The 17309-nt window shown below is 39.9% G+C and overlaps 1 protein-coding gene across 9 annotated transcripts in view; it reads left to right on the forward strand.

Moving 5' to 3' along the window:
* The window catches only part of PHF20 (PHD finger protein 20), a 182105-nt gene that overhangs the window by 114609 nt on the left and 50187 nt on the right, over positions 1-17309 (forward strand). For 8 of the 9 annotated variants that reach the window (XM_050918588.1, XM_050918593.1, XM_050918586.1 and 5 more), the window contains 2 exons: positions 3946-4110; positions 10266-10441. In XM_050918588.1, coding sequence (XP_050774545.1) covers positions 3946-4110; positions 10266-10441 — 341 coding nt within the window. The remainder of the gene's footprint in view (positions 1-3945; positions 4111-10265; positions 10442-17309) is intronic. The other variant, XM_050918592.1, reaches the window with a different exon arrangement.

Genomic DNA, 17309 nt, shown 5'->3' on the forward strand with positions numbered 1-17309 from the left:
TCCTCATGTCGGGAACAGCAGTTGCATTCCCTGGACGTTCATAGGGCTCTCGCCTTTTACATCAAGAGGACAAAACCCTTTCGAAAAACACCTCAACTCTTCGTAGCGGTGGCAGAATAAATGAAGGGTCTTCCGGTCTCTTCGCAGCGAATTTCATCTTGGATGACGGCTTGCATCCGTGCCTGTTATGACTTGGCTCACGTTCCAACTAGCCAACTCACCGCCCATTCTACTCGGGCTCAAGCTTCATCTACCACCTTCGTGGCCCACGTACCCATCCAGGAGATATGTCGGGCAGCTACCTGGTCATCTTTGCATCACACTATGCATTGGTGCAACAGTCCAGAGATGATGCAGCATTTGATTCAGCAGTTTTACTTTCTGCGACATCTCGCTCCGACCCCACCTCCTAGATAAGGCTTGGGAGTCACCTAATTGGAATAGATATGAGCAAGCTCTTGAAGAAGAAAAAATGGTTACTCACCTTTGCTCATATCCACTCCAAACCTGCCCTCTTTCCCCTCTGTCGGAGTAGCCGGCAAGAAGGAACTGAAGGGACAATGGGCCGGCAGGGGTATATATCCAGCGCCATAACAGCACCACTCCAGGGGGCGACCTAGCCAACCCACTGAGTGTTGCTAGGATAAAAATCTTCTGATGAGCGTGCACGCGGCACGCGCACACCTAATTGGAATGGATATGAGCAACACATCTCGAGGAACAACAGTTACAAAGGTGAGTAACCGTCTTTTCTAATGAAAAAGTGGGCAATGGGGACAAGGATGGATGGATGGATTGGCCAGTTATTTGTCCTGTTTGTATAGGAACTTTTCCTGAGTGTATGTATTGAAGTCAGAGCAGCAGTTTGGGATAAAACCCCTGCCACTGTACAGGAAGCAGCTGATATTGCTGACTCACATATACAAGACAGACTCTTCAGTGAGCACAGATGCAGGAGGGAACAGCAGAAGCCTAGTTTGAGTGGGTTCTCCATTTTATCCCCAGGAAAAGGGAAAGCACGCCTCACCCCAGAACCCATCCCCTCCTGGTAATCATAATTACAAGCGTCTAACACAGGAGGACAGCTCAAAAAAGTGTTACTCATGTTGTTCCACTGAGCACATGAAAAGAAATTGCCCTAAGCAAGGGAAATCCAAATAAAAACCATGTTAAGCCCTGGTTAACACACCTACCTTTGACGTAGGACCCCAGGACGTGGTTTAGGTGATCCTAGTGAATTTTGTAAGAGCTAACCTATTGAATGTTGGTTAAAACGTTTATCAGAGATGTATGGGAACAGTAAGGTATGCCAGGGTTGGAGGGACACTGGTGCCCAGATTTCTTTGGTTGGAAGATAAATGGTTATGGATTCTGATCTGCTCTCAGGGCAAAATTTAAAACTCCTTGCATTGGAAAAATTTGAAATTAGCACCAATAGAGCTGGACTGGGAACGCTTAAATGTTGGTATACTGGATAGCACTCCAGCAGATGTACTAATAGGTAATGATATCATGTCTGTGCGTAGAGATATTAATATTATAACTCCTAGTAAGAGCATAACACCAGAACCTCACTTCATCGAGAGAGATGAAGGGGCATACACTGGACATTTCCAAAGGTCAGTCCAGCTCATCACAAAGAATAGCTAAATGGATAACACAGTATGTCACACTGTGATACCAATTAGCTGATGTACCTCTCCCACTAAACATCTGTGCTCACTCTTTCAGAAGTGAGCCAATTTCTGAAATATACAAGACAGCGATATGGAGTAACCCACTAACTTTTGTCAAGCATTATCCGTTGGATGTAGCTGCTGGGGCAGATGCCAAATTCAGGAGAGCAGTTCTGCAGTCCCTGTTGGACTGATCCAGCTTATACTCACTATCCCACTATCCAGAAAGGATATGCCTTGCTAGTCGCTTATATTGGAATCCACAGTGTCACATACTCCAGGAAGAGAGATGATTTACTCAACAGAACTTTGGTTACTCCGTCCCTCCTTTCAAAATCTGTTAACACGGGCTTCATGTTGTGAGGGAAATATGGGGGAGTTGCATATTTTTCGTCCCTTAGTCCATCACACAAGAATGTGAGGGAGGCACAGGGTGCATGCACAGCCGCAGTGAGCACTGCTATTCAAAACAATCTGATCGTGTATGCTTGAGGCACAGTGGGATCCAATCTCTTCAGGCTGTCTTCAGTCTCAGGCAGACGTCACTGCACTGGTTTATATCCAGTTGACATTTTGAATGTTTTCTTCACAACTATAAGGGCTAGTAACTTTTTATTAATAAAAAGCTTTGATTCTGAAGCTTAAACATATCCACTTAGGAGAAGTACTGGCTTGTTGAACCACCCCACTCTGACCCCTGGTATTACATTTATTCTGGATATATTCTCATATCTGCAGCTTTTTTTTCTCTTCTTCATGCATGACTCTGGTTTGATAAAATAGCACATAGACTTTCTTTAAACAGTACAAAATGTGTGGAAGCTATCAAAGATAACAATGGTCTCTAATCACAAAACCATTTTATCACAAATATTCTCTTCTGAATACTTTTTTGCAGGAACGCAGTCAACCAGAAAGATCACACTTGACTTCATGTTTCTTTACCTTCTTTTGTTCCCAGTAACATCAAATTCTTGGAGGGGTGAGGGGGAGCCTTTTTTTATTTTCTTTCTCATTTCTTCTTTAACATTCCCACAAAGAAGTCTATTGTAGGATTCACAGCCTAGTCACACAGTCGCAGAACATCTTTTTGAGCAGTAGCTGGCAGTTAGGATGCGTGCGCAGTCTTAAACCCAGCATTCCATGGATTGAGTGTATAAACCCATCACTCCTCTGTTCTTGTCTATCCAACCACTGGCACACTCACAGAACTTCTCTCTATTGTTTTAGTTTTCATATAATATATAGTATATATACTATATTACATAGCATGGTCTGGTGGTTAGAGTAGGTCTTGTCTATTTAAACCTGTAAGCTCTTGGAGAGTCTCATAGCCCGAGCTCTATTCTGAACCCAAGCATCTAACCTTCAATTTTATAGCCCTGCAGCCTGAACCCTGCAAACCTGAGTCAGCTGACCCAGGCTCTGAGTTTTGGTGCTGTGGGTTTTTTATCACAGTGTACGCATACCTAATGTGTCTGTACGATACTTAGCACAGTGGGGTTATGATCTCAGTTGGGACCTCGAGGCATACCATAACACAAGTAAAAATAAAATGGTTTAGATAGTTGAACGTAGTATTGACTAAAACGTCATGATTTAACTGTTGTAGCCTTGAGCTATTTTCTGTCCGTTATTTGCTTGGTTTTTGGTTTCCTCGGGTCTTGTTTGCCTTTACAAACCCACAATGATCCTTCTTCCTCTCCTCTGTTGGAGTCCGGCTTGAAAAAAGGCTTCTGGAGGCAGAGAGGAACTGAAGGATTGTTATAAAGGGTGTGTGTAAGATGTAGAGTGACCAGATGTCCTGATTTTATAGGGACAGTCCCGATATTTGGGGCTTTTTCTTATATAGGCTCCGATTACCCCCCATCCCAATTTTTCACACTTGATGTCTGGTCACCCTAGTAAGATTTTAATTATTAAAACCAGAAAAGGATCAAAAAATCTCAGTGTAGTTGTAGTATCTGAAGCTAGTTTTCACTCATTTTTTAAATAACTAAATTTAAAGCTTTCAGTGTCCCTTTAATCTTTAGTTGACATCAGAGTCCATGCAACATCATCTTCAAGTAGTCTCCCCTCGTATATATCAGGCAGAGTCCAAAGGCTGCCTCTCCACCCTCCTTTTGCCTACCCTCCACCCTGGAAGCCACCATTCTTCCACTGCAGGAGAACTGGACAGTAATGCTATTAGTATTTCTAAATGCCAAACTTGTAGATCCCCACTTTAGTGTCCCCCCCCTCCAGTACTAACATATTTATAATTTTACAGAATACCCTGACAGTGAAGAAAACATTGACATTTCCCAGGAGCTTTCCCCCCCAAAATCAGTCATCACCACAAGATACAATTCTTCAAATAGACCTTATCCTCACTTAAGTAAACCGTTACATGTCTCTGATTCTGGGCACCATAGAGACAGTGTGAAAGTAAATGGTAAGATGGATCTCATTTGTGGCTTGATAGCTTTGTGTGTAAGTAGTAAATGTGAGTAAAAGGGAAATGTATAGTGTGTCACAGCAGATGGATTTAAGCAGCATTAGTGGTGCAAATTTGCCTATACCAGTTCAGATGTGTTGTGTTTACATGTCCCTGCCATCCTGAGGAAGCTAAACCCAATTTACTTTCCTAGGCTATATGCTGCTGTGTGGTTTTTTGTTTTTTTCCCAATTTCACTCCATAATGGTTCTTTTAAAGTACAGTAGACACTTGTTTGCAGCAAACCCTTGTAAGAGCAGTCGCCGCTTACAGGCAATATTTCCCATGGCAACACTTTTTTCCTATTGTGAATTGTCGACGCAACCCTTAACAGCAACAGCCACCTAGCAGCAGCAGAGCAAAATATGTTGCTGCTATTGAGTGTCTACTCAACTGTCTCTCAATCTCTCCTGGTCACCTTTTTGTTCTTTTTCATAACTCAGTATGTGGTTTACAGCAAAAGTAGCCTTTGGTAAATACATTCTATTGAGTTTCCATTTATAAATAGTTCATAAAGGGCTAATAAGTTAATAGATGTTTAGAAATGTGGTATACAGAGTAGTATGTGCTATAAGCATATCAGTAGAAGGTGTTAATAGATGGTTGTAAATCATGGTGGTTCTTCAAGTACTTTTCCCTATGTGTATTCCATAGCTGTTATACACATGCGTTTCATGTGCTTGAGTCTGGAGATTTCTAGAAAATAGTGTCCACTGCATCTCATAAGGAGATCAAAATTTTAAATTAATAATTAATATTTGCTCAGTTTCTTTGCAATCACCTGCTGGTACTTGTTCTGAGTTTTCCTTTTTAATGTAAATGTTTGTGTCCTTGTATTTGTTTGATATCTGAAGATTAATCCCATGATGTTAAAGGGAACTATTAGTGTGTGTTGATGTCTTTCACAAAACATCATGATGCCTGGTTAATAATAGAATTGACTGAATTGTTTTCTTTTGATCAATTAAAATATAGTCTTAATGAGTCAAGTGGAGCATTAATTCCTTACTCAGCTTTTCATGTGTTCTTGGTTTAGAATCAAATGTCTGGTTCCACCAACTAAAATATTCACTGACAGTTGTTCCTCTATGAAAGTACTGCCTTGACTTTGACTCAGGGTTTCTCTATGCTTGAAATGCTACAGCTGCAGCAGCGCTTCCGTCTGGGTGCTACCTGCACTGATGGGAAAGTTCTCCTATTGGTGTAGGTAATCCATTTCCCTGAGAGAAGTGGTAGCTAGGTTTACTGAAGAATTCTTTTGTCAGGCTAGAACCGTCTACACCAAGGGTTAGGTTGGCTTAACTGAGTCACTCAGGTGTGTGTGATTTAGGCTCTGACTACACTAGAGATCTTACAGATGCGCTGCTGTAATCTCTCTTTTTAGACACTCTAAATGAATGGAGGGAGAGCTGTCCCTTTGACTTAATTGATCCACTCCCAACGAGCGGTAGTAGCTACATCGGTGCGAGAAGGTCTCCCGCCGACATAGCGCCATCCACACCCGTACTAAAGTCGCGTAAGTTAGGTTGCTTGGGAGTGGCCAATTCACACCCCTGACCAATATAACTTACACAGAATTAAGCTGTAATGTAGCCATAGCCTTCATTCTTTATTCTAGATAGAACTGTCTACCTAGACAAGCACTAGACAAAGTATAGAATACTAACCATCAAACAAAAAATGGAGTGGAACATTTTCTTCTCTCTATCCTCAAAAACAGCCACAAAGTTTTGGCTTTCACAGGTTCTTAGGAAGAGCTGGAAGTAAAAAAGATAAATATAAAGAGTGATGAATCTGGGAGTGAGTTGAGAATAACTCCAGATACACCACACTACATTATACGTGTCTCTCAAAAATCAGTTAGGAGGATAACTCAAAGTAATTAGCAAGATACTAGCTTGCTGAAATATCAGGAAATAACAGAGTAGTAGTGGCCACTTTATTACGGTTGTGTAACAGTTTTCTTTCATCTCTTTTTGATAACTTGTATCTCTCCAGAACTTTGAAGTTTCAGCCTGAAAGCCAGATTTGGTTTCTGCTCAAAAGCAACTCTTCATTTTTGGAAATTTTGAGCAAAAACATTTCAATTATTTTTGAAACATGAGGAGAGGTAGTAAAATAAACATCCCCAGTATTTGAGGTCAGTGGTAGTCATGTGCCTAAATTCCTTTAAAAATCTGGTTCTAGGTTTCTTGCTTAGCTTCCTAACTCCTGATGTGTGCAGATGTGGGGTTGCCTTCTGCAGTACTCGTAAGGGGTGTGTGTGTGTTTGTGTGTGTGTGTGTGTGTGTGTGTGAGAGAGTGAGATACATGGTGTTTTGTTGTCGTCTCGGGTACTGCTCACATACTTAAAACTGAGCACTTGCTGAAGTCCTTTGCTAGATTGGGGCCAGAGAGCACAGTATTATGTAGGTCTGAGTCCTTGCCAGAGAGTTTCATATCATAGAATGTAAACAAGCTATTTACAATTTTTTGCAAGCCAGCACAATTCGAAAGTCCTGAAGAGTGAAGCTCCTTCAGTTTTCCATCTTTTTTCCATTTAAACAAAAAATAACCTAACCCTAAAAAAAATAAATAAATAAAAAAAACCCTCTCCAGGAAATTCATATTGTAAACATTAAAAGTTGCATGATTAATTATTAAAAAATAAAAATAAAAAAATTGCATGCACAATCCTGACTCTGCTCTTTTGTGTTAGTCTTCAGTTGCCTGTTGACCTACTGTTTCTCAAACAATATGATCTGTCATGCTTTTTTCTGCAACTGTAGATTCACAAGTATAGCAGCTTATGATAATACATATTCTTTATATATGCCAGACAGTCCTAAAACTCATACACAACATACAATTCATTTAGAAAAACACATACAGGAATAGTGACAAATTGGTGACATGTATAGGCTTCCTAAGTTGGCAATTATCTTTTATAGTTAACTGCCTCAGTCCTGAGTTGTATCTAAAAGTCTGTGTTGATGGTTGAACAGAAAAATGTATGATACACAAAAGTTACTAGAATACTTAAATGAGAGAAAAAACAAATCAATGACAGTAAAGATGTTGGACCATTCTGACAAAGATTTTAGTGTAAGTAAAATAGTGGGGCTGTCAGATTAAAAAATAATCGCAATTAGTCACGCAATTAAAGAAATTAATAGAGTGATCGTGCTGTTAAACAATAGAATACCATTTATTTAAATATTTTTTGATATTTTCTACATTTTCAAATATATTGCTTTCAATTTCAACACAATAGAAAGTGTACAGTGCTCACTTTGTATTTTTTATTAAAATTATTTGCACTGTTAAAAACACCAGAAATAATATTTTTCTGCACCAGAAATATTGTAGTGCAATCTCTTTATTGTGAAAGTGCAATTTACAAATGTAGATTTTGTTGTTGTTCTCGTTGTTGTTGTTGAGGTTTTTTTTTTTGTTTTTTGTTACATATCTGCATTCGGAAACAAAACATGCCTACAAGTCTGCTCAGTCCTACTTCTTGTTCAGGCAGTCGCTAAGACAAACAAGTTTGTTTACATTTACAGGAGATAATGCTTCCTTCTTATTTACAATGTCACCAGAAGGTGAGAACAGGCATTCGCATGGCACTTTTGTAGCAGGCATTGCAAAGGTATATGTGTACCAGATATGCTTAACATTCATATGCCCCTTCCATTCTGATGGTGCTCATTAAAAAAATGTGTTAATTAAATTTGTGACTGAACTCCTTGGGGGAGAACTGTATGTCTCCTGCTCTGTTCTACCTGCATTCTATCATATATTTCATGTTATAGCAGTTTCAGATGATGACCTACCACATGTTGTTCATTTTAAGAACACTTTCATTGCAGATTTCACAAAATGCAAAGAAGGTACCAATGTGAGATTTCTAAAGATAGCTACAGTACTCGACCCAAGGTTTAAGAATCTGAAGTGCCTTCCAAAATCTGAGAGGGATGAGATGTGGAATATATTTTCAGAAGTCTTAAAAGAGCAACCCTCTGATGTGGAAACTACAGAACTCGAACCACCAAACAATAAAATCAGCCTTCTGCTTGTGGCATCTGACTCAGATGATGAAAATGAACATGCATCAGTCTGTGCAGCTTTGGATCGTTAACGAGTAGAACCCATCATCAGCATGAACACGTCCTCTGGAAAGGTGGTTGAAACACGCTAAAGATTCATCTGTCCTTTATCTGGCACGTAAATATCTTGCAACGCAAGCTACAACAGTGCCATACAAACATCCTGTTCTCACCTTTCAGGTGACATTGTAAACAAGAAATGGGCAGCATTATCTTCTGCAAATTTAAACAAACTTGTTTGTCTTAGTGATTGCCTGAACAAGAAGTAGGACTGAGCAGACTTGTAGGCACATTGTTTTGTTTCTGAGTGCAGATATGTAACAAAAACTACATTTGTAAGTTGCACTTTCAGGATGAAAAGATTGAACGGCAGTACTTGTATGAGATGAATTGAAAAATACAGTTTATCATTTTTACATATAAAATAAACACTGTAGACTTTGTATTCTGTGTTGAAATTGAAATCAATGTACTTGAAAATGTAGAAAAACATCCAAAAATATTTAATAAATTTCAGTTGGTATTCTATTGTTTAACAGTGTGAGTAAAACTGCGATTTGATTAATTTTTTTTAGTTATTTGCATGAGCTAATTATGATTAATTGACAGCCCTGTAAAATAAATGAAAAAACTACAACGTGTCATATATCTGGGGCTGTACAGTATTAGTTTAAATGTATTTGTTTAAATAGTATGTTTTAATGTAATTACAAACTGTACACAAAAGAGGGCAGAGTTAAGTTTGCTTGGGCAACCTTAACCCTAACATTTTTTTACTTCACTATAAACTTAAAACAAAACAACATTGTTTCTGATATTGAATATATACGAAGAGCTCAGTTTGTTTCCAACTTTGTATCAGATGCGCAAGGAGGAGCCAGTTCAAAGGCTTCCATCCACTCCTTATTCTCCTGTGCCAGGACTGGGGCCAGGTCTGCACTACAGACTTATATCTGTATAACTACATCACTGAGATGTGAAAAATCTGCCCCCCTGAGCAACATAGTTATACCAACCCCACCCCCTGTGTAATCAGGGCTATGTCAACAGGAGAGCTTCTCCCATTGACATAGCTACCGCTTCTCAGGGAGTTGGATTAATTATGCTGACAGGAGCTTTCCCATCAGCATAGGAGCAGCTTCACTAAAGTGCTACAGCAGCGCATCTGCATGGGAGGGATGTATGCTGAACCTGGTGACTTGTGGTACAGTGACCACTCTTGGTAGACATTGTGCCTCTTGGACAGACAGTGGCTCCCAGTGGTGCAATATGCTACAGCACTGTCTCCTTCTATAGGATGTGGCTTTGAAATGTGTAATTGAACTCTTATTATCAAAGCAGGTCCAACTCTGGAAATATTGAGTTATTGATAAAGAGCTTATTTAAATTTTTAAACATTCCTGTGGCAACATCAGTGGATTTTAAAACACGTGACGGAAAAAAATCTTTGGCATCAAAGAAGATAAACTTTTGTTCCCTCTAGATACTCCTACATCTAGCTAGGAATAGCACCACAAAATCTGTCCCAGTTTCAATAAATTCAGACCTTGAAGAGAAACTTTTGTTAGCTGTCAGCATAGTATTGGCCATCTCAAAGATGTGAACTCCTCATTCCAAAAACAAATATACTTTTTTCCAGATTGTGGTTCTCACTTCTGCTTTTCTATGGAAGTAGGAACAGGTCTCACTTAAAGTGGGAAAGGAATCTTGTGACTTTGTTTTTGTTTTGAGACATTTTCAGATATATTTTTGGGAACTAAAATCTTAAGAATTCTGAAGGTTTTGATAAGGCAAAAGGTATTAAGGAGTAACTGTTATTTAGCAGATATGAATTTGCGAACTAATGTACAAATTCAACACATTCTAAGCCTAATACTGTACTATTACTTTAAACACAGACTCTTAGACATATTTTATAGTGCCTGCAATGCATATCCCCAGATACACAGTAATTTAGAATGGCCACCCCATTTGGCTTTTTCCTGTAATCACTCTGACGGATATATTCAATTTAACTTTTTGACACAGAGGAAGATACCTTGAGTGAGTCATCTACAGATAGTTTGCTTTGGAGTGATGATGACTGCAGTCAGGACATTGATGTAACAACTAACCCTGATGAGGAGTTCGATGAAGAAGACAGTGACTTTGGGATTGTTCGATGCATTTGTGAAGTGGAAGAAGAAAATGACTTTATGATTCAGGTATATGATTGTAGACTGTGGATGTGTAGTGAAGTAAATGTAAATACAGGAAGGGATGTCATCTGAAGCCCAACAGTGGAAGTATCTGTAGGAATATGTGAGAGTGTATCCCTTATGAAATGTATCATTGCTCTGCCCTGGCATCTCAAAAAAGAAAAAGAAAAAAAATGATGAGGTTAGCAGGGGTGAGCAACTGTTCTGTGATAGCAGGTGAACAAATTATGCTTTTGGTAGTTCACCTCAGAAATTCATGTTCCATGTAAGTTCCATCAAGACCATCATCATTAATGTTGCCTTTTTGAAAGTTTGAGTAAAATCCCCAGTTACTTTTGAATTAAGGGTGAATGGGAGGGGAAAAACATTGTTTCTACTTCTTTACAAAAACACTTTTGTAACAGAGCTGCAGCAAAAATGGCTGAAGTTTTTAACTTGTCATGGACATAGTTGTCTTTGAAGATAGTGTCTTTACTAGGTTAGAGAATAAATAATATTAAAATTAAAATGTTGAGATTGATTTGAAACCTTCCCCAAACTTCTGAGCATGCTCAGAAGCTATTTATTTGCTAGTTTTAAAAGCCCTGCCTCATCACAATGTACATTCACCATACCTGGCCCAGTCAAAAGGATGAACAAGTACAGTGAGTTAGTGCTTGATTCAGTTTACATGAGGGATATTATTAAACGCCTTAGTAAAATCCTCTAAAAACATTTTTTAACATTGGGGCAGGAAAAAATCTGGTGGTATTTTATTTTTTAAAGTAGAACCTGCTGTTTTGCGTGGGGGTGCAATTCTTGATGCATTATGTAATATTCTGCACATTCTAAATTTTCACTTTTTTCAAGATCCCTTCATTCAATCTGGATATATTACTCTCCTTTCAACCAAGTTTGTGAAAAACCTTTCTCTAGCTACACAATAGCAGCAGCAAATGTGGAACTTTCCCTGTCTCTCTAAATATCTGCACAAGATTCCACACTTGGGTCTTCAGGGAGCTCCCTGAGCTCTTAAGTGCTTTGATCCTCTGAGGCACATATGTGTTGTCAGGAGAGCTCTACCAAGTGAATGTGCACCAGCTACAGATCATTCCAGTCTGTTCTCTACTAACTTCAGTTGGCAAAAAGCATCTGGCAGGTAGTGTTTTGATTTTAACTGTTGTTGCTCCAGCTCTGTTCACCAGTGCTCTTTTGGCAAGTATCTTTTGATCATTTCTCTGAATTTTGGGCGAGTGGTGAAAATAAAAATTTGAATCAGTTCTGTGGAGTGGTTTGGGTTGCTGATACTTTGGGCCTGGAGTACCAGTTGTTGAAAGGGCTCTTGACTCCATTTTTGGGAAATGGTCGGTTTTAGGAATGTTTTGGGGCTTACTTTTGAATCCCCAAACTCGTTTAGTTAGTTTGGCTTTGTTGCAAGACTTCAAGTCATGTCTGAACTACCTTTCGGCTCATGAATGCACCCAATGTAGTCTTTTATGTATTATATTTTTTAGTGCTTTGTTGATTGGTCATTATCTCTGACTGCTACTTTGTAATTCTGTTGCTTGCAAAAGGGAGGATAGAAAGAAGCTCAGCAATTTGAAAAAGTGTTAGAGTGGCTGGAATATCTCAATGGTAGGCATGGCTGTGTGCTCTGCACCTGGGAGAGGAACTTGGCGTGAATGTGACTAGGCATATGGGTTGTATATGCTTTAAAAGGATCATCCAGAATCAGTCCTGGAGGCCACCATCAGATGCCCATAATTCTGGCCTGTTGCCATTTCTGTTGACCTAGACCTAGCAGATGTGTTTTACTAGCTGTATCAAAGCAATCTGAACCAGTTTGAAGCAGAGGTCTCCAAAGTAGTGATGATTTAATACCCTTGGTGCATTCATATACCAAGTCAGTGGCTGAGCTCCAACTCCTCTAATGAAAAATGCAGTTCAGGAAGCTGAGAGAGAGAGACAGCTTTCCTTTGGTGCATCACCTTTGACTTCAAGTTCTCAAACCAAAGGCTCCAGCTACCCCAATCCAAGTAGGGAGCAACATTTGGAGAAACTTGACTGAAGCAGTGCCTGTTGGCAGAAATACTCGTGTTTCAGGTTAGTCATATAGTGTCATAATGGCACCATATTCAGCACCCAACACCAAACTCTGTCAGAGCACTTGGTGGTATGGGACCACCATTTATTCCAGCATCAGTATATGTGCCCTAGAAGTAGGATTCATCTGTGCAAGGCAGGCTGGTCTAACAGTCTGGAATAACCTTGTATGGAATATCTTGGTTCAGCTGACATTACTTGCAGAGCAGTGACAATTCTTGCATTACCCTCATCAATGCAACAGGTTGAGTGAGGATACGTATTTGCTGGGGAGAATTCTTCAGAGGCTGGATACATCTCTGCAACAGAGGAACAGAAAGACAGTTACTGTGTTCCAGAGGATCCAGTATCCCTCTGTTCCCTCAAATGTTTAAAGCAGCTGGCTAAAACAGTTGGGTTTGAATCAGTTTCTGTCCTCAAAGTTGACTGGTAACTTGACTGGAAATCCTTTCTTTGCACTTGCATCCTATTTCAGATGAATTGCTGAAGAAAGTGTGGAAAACACTGCAGACTTTTCTCCCCAAGTTCTCCCAAAGTGGCAGAAAAGAAATATACCTCACCCTGATATGCCAGAAGCTTTCTCTCTGGGATAGGTCTTGCCTGGGGTGTGGATTAGGAGTCCTTAAGAAGCTGGGATAGGACATTGTATGTAGTGGGACATAAGGATTAATGAGCAGGATTTAAAAGTAGCTGAATCTCATTAACCTTGCAGGATACCAGTCTGGGACATAGGAGGAGAAAGTAAGAAATCAAGTGCTGTCTGTTGGAAACTTTTTGAGGGAAACTGGCTGCCTGCCTTTTAAGTACCTCTAGGTTGTGAATTTCTCTTGTCTTTACAATTAGAGACTGTTTTGTTTGTTTTTAATCCTGAGGCTAAGGGATTTGAGATCTTTTGCTTACATTAACCTCAAGGAGCAGGAAGGGATCAGAGATGGCTTTCGTTTGTTCGTGACTTAAGGGGTTGAGGACTCTTGTTTTCCTTGAACCCCAAGAGCATTGAGAGTGGATATAAGTTAAGACATGATAAAAACTAGTGGTTTTATTTACCTTTTGGTTTGCCTGGATTCTTTGAGGATGAGTGACCCTTTGGCCAATATCTTTCACACCACTAATGTGCACATGTTTGAGGGGCCGTGGGGGAGGGGGGAGAATGGGGAGAGATCAGACAGACTTTCAGCACTGTGGCCTAGAGCTCTTAAAATTTGGTTCTTGGGTTATTTTTGGTAGGTAAGTTTACTGCATTTTGCTGCTGCTGCTTCCTTGTGAGTCCTAGGTCGTACTAATTGCCTTAGCTTGGGCCAGCCACTACTTGTATGCATATCTCCTACCAGTGATTTCAGACATCTTGACCCAAAAAGGCTTTTGCATGCTGCATCCTCACATCTTGGATCACAGGATGCTGACTGATGTAACTTGTACTGTGAAAATGGGGAAAATCCTATTACAGTCTAGGAAAATACTTGTTAAATATTTTTCTCAGAAATAGATGAGGTTTCACCATGAGTAGCAGATTCTCTGCAATCTGTTTTCATATTATCCAACTTAGACTTCTTACTGTAGTTAGTTTTTCAGTCTCTCCTTGTATTCCGCCAAAGTGTATTTATCAGCCATCTCATCATATTACCCTTTTGTTGATTATAAATTGTTACCATTATTTTTTATCTCTGCTGTAAAAATTAGGCACCACCAGAGGATACTTGTGCAGTCTCAGTCAGGGCTGTTTTCTAAAACGTTCCTGAAGCTCAGCAGTGCCAAGGCTGCATCTTCCGTAAATTGAACTATATAGACATACTTTTAAAATTATAGCTCCTGAGTTATCTCTGTTTTTACAAATGTAATATGAAATTGAATAATGCAATCAGTACAGTAGCATGTATTTATATTTTAATGATAAATTCTTTTGTTCCTTATTTTCAGGCTTTGATTTGCAATAGATTTTTGTATTGATAACATGTTACTCCATGGTAGTAGCTATTAGGGAGTGGGAAGCTGGTGTTATAGCAGCTGCATAGGCACAGTTAGTACTTGAGAACACGCAGGAATTTGTTGGGAGTGAGATACACATTAATTAGCATTGGAGTTGTCCTAAAATGATAAGGAGTAAAATCGTAATGTTTGCAATTATCAGGCTTAGATGTCAGACTTAAGATGCCCTATAGAGATGAATTGGGGAAGTTCACATCTCTCTATGCTATTTCAGGCTGTCTGCAGACTCAGGAAAGTATAATTTCTTCAGTTACACTGCTCTCCTATGCATAGATGTGAGGGCTAGAAGTATAACTTGATTAGAAATTAAAACTTAGATGCTGGAGTACAATTTTCTGGCAACGGGTGGATTTCTGCGATATATTCTATTATTGCAAAACACAAAGGGCAACATATGGTGGTAGCTCAGTGTCTTACTCCTTCATTTTGAATGTCTTTCTATTACAGGGATCTTCTGGAAGGTTGTGGGGGTTTTTTGTTTTTGTTTTTGGCTTTTTTGTGGGGAAGGGGGGACCAAGAGCTTTTAGGGTTGAACTAATGTTGTTGGTTCAAAAAAATAGTGACCGTGGATTGCTCTGGCTGGCTGTCATGAGGAGGTGGCTTTCTGTCCAGGAGAGGGACGTTGTCTGTACTTCAGAGACATGCCCAAAGGGGTCTGGTGGGTGGCTGGCTTTGTTATGGGAATTGCTGCAATTTGGAGAAGTCCATGGTGGTTCTGACAGCTGGGTGGCTTTGGGCTATTTTCGTAGGGCTTGGCTACACTGGCACTTTACAGCGCTGCAACTTTCGCGCTCGGGTGTGAAAAAACACCTCCCTGAGCGCTGCAAGATACAGCGCTGTAAAGCCTCAGTGTAATCAGTGCCACAGCGCTGGGAGCGCGGCTCCCAGCGCTGCAAGCTACACCCGTAAGGGATGTGGTTTACGTGCAGCACTGGGAGAGCTCTCTCCCAGCGCTGGTGCTCCCACCACACTTACACTTGCTTTGAAATTTCAAATGTAGCCATACCACCAGCTGCATTGCCTACATTGCCATTAAAATTGGCTAGGACAGCAAATCTTAGTTTGTTAGAAACACTGTGACAGGTTGGATCACAGAAACCCCACTCAGAGCTGCCAACGGATGTGCCAAGACTACCTCTGCTCCTGTTTTTTTTGCCAGCTCAGGACTTCAGCACCCTGTTTTGCTGAGCCAGATACTTTTGTCTGCTTCAGCAAATACCCAGGGTCTGAATTACTCGCCCCACAGCTGCAGGTTGTGAAAACAGCTCACGGAAGTGTGCTTATTTTTAGCACTCAGTTGCCCAATTCCCAATGGGGTCTAAACCCAAATCCGTTTTACCCTGTATAAAGCTTATACAGGGTAAATTCATAAATTGTTCACCCTCTGTAACACTGATAGAGAGATATGCACAGCTGTTTGCTCCCCCCAGATATTAATACATACTCTGAATTAATAAGTAAAAAGTGATTTTATTAAATACAGAAAGTAGGATTTAAGTGGTTTCAAGTAGTAACAGACAGAACAAAGTAAGTCACCAAGCAAAATAAAATGAAATGTGCAAATTTGTTTAATTAAACTGAATACAGATAATCTCACCCTTAAGATATGTTTCAGTAAGTTAATATTTTTTCCTCAGACTGGACACCTTCCAGGGCTGCGCACAATTCTTTTCCCTGGTACAGCTCTTGTTTCAGCTTAAGTGGTAGCTAGGGGATTTTTTATGATGGCTTCTCTTTCCTCTTTGTTTTGTTCCGCCCCTTTTATATATACATTTTTGCATAAGGTGGGAATCCTTTTGTTCCTCTCTGGGTTCCCACCCCCTCCTTCTCAATGGAAAGACACAGGTTAAAGATGGATTCCACTTCAGGTAACATGATCACATGTCACTGCAACACTTCAAGCCTTCATTCCTCCCAGCCTGATTCACAGGGAGGCCTGCCTGCAAACAGAGCCATTCAGTCAATTGCCCTGGTTAATGGGAGTCATCAAGATTAATGGTCCACACTTTGCATAATTACAGTAGGCCCTCAGAATTGTATTTCATATTTCTAGTTTCAGATACAGGAGTGTTACATTTATGCAAATAGGATGATCACACTCAGTAGATTATAAGCTTTGTAATGATACCTTACAAGAGACCTTTTGTATGAAGTATATTCCAGTTACATTATATTTACTTATTAGCATATTTTTATAAAACCATACAGACCGCAGTGTCACAACTTAGTTGATTAAGTAATTGTCTAGACACTCTTTGGTTGTCTTATCTGGGAAATTGTATAACAGAAGAATACATAGGAGTTTTTATTTCTCCATCTCTGGATTCACATACTGAGACATCTCTTATCTGAGTCGGCTAGCTTTTGAAAGTTTCTGGAATCATAGATCATTAGGGTTGGAAGGGATCTCAAGAGATCATCTAGTCCAGCCCTGTGCTAGAAGCAGGACCAATCCCTAAATGGCCCCCTCAAGGATTGAACTCACAACCTTGGATTTAGCAGCCCACTGCTCAAACCACTGAGCTGTCTTTCCCCCCTGTTTTAGAAGGATGCATCCTTTGGTGCTGTTTATGTATATGTTTTTCATTATTCTATGGGGTGGATGGGGGACTCTCTTCTTTATTGGGTACCAGCCTCTTTTTGACACTGCTTCTTGGAACGTTCTAATTATTTTTATTTGCGTCATCGCCCAAGCCACTTACTCTTGAAGAATGAAAATTCTATGCAGTTGTAACCTTAAAGAAGAAAAAACTACTTAATTGTAAATCTGCATTGTTGAAGATATCCCCTCAGAGGATTCTCATTC

The sequence above is a fragment of the Gopherus flavomarginatus genome, chromosome 11 (assembly GCF_025201925.1).
Source record: "Gopherus flavomarginatus isolate rGopFla2 chromosome 11, rGopFla2.mat.asm, whole genome shotgun sequence".
NCBI lineage: Eukaryota > Metazoa > Chordata > Testudines > Testudinidae > Gopherus > Gopherus flavomarginatus.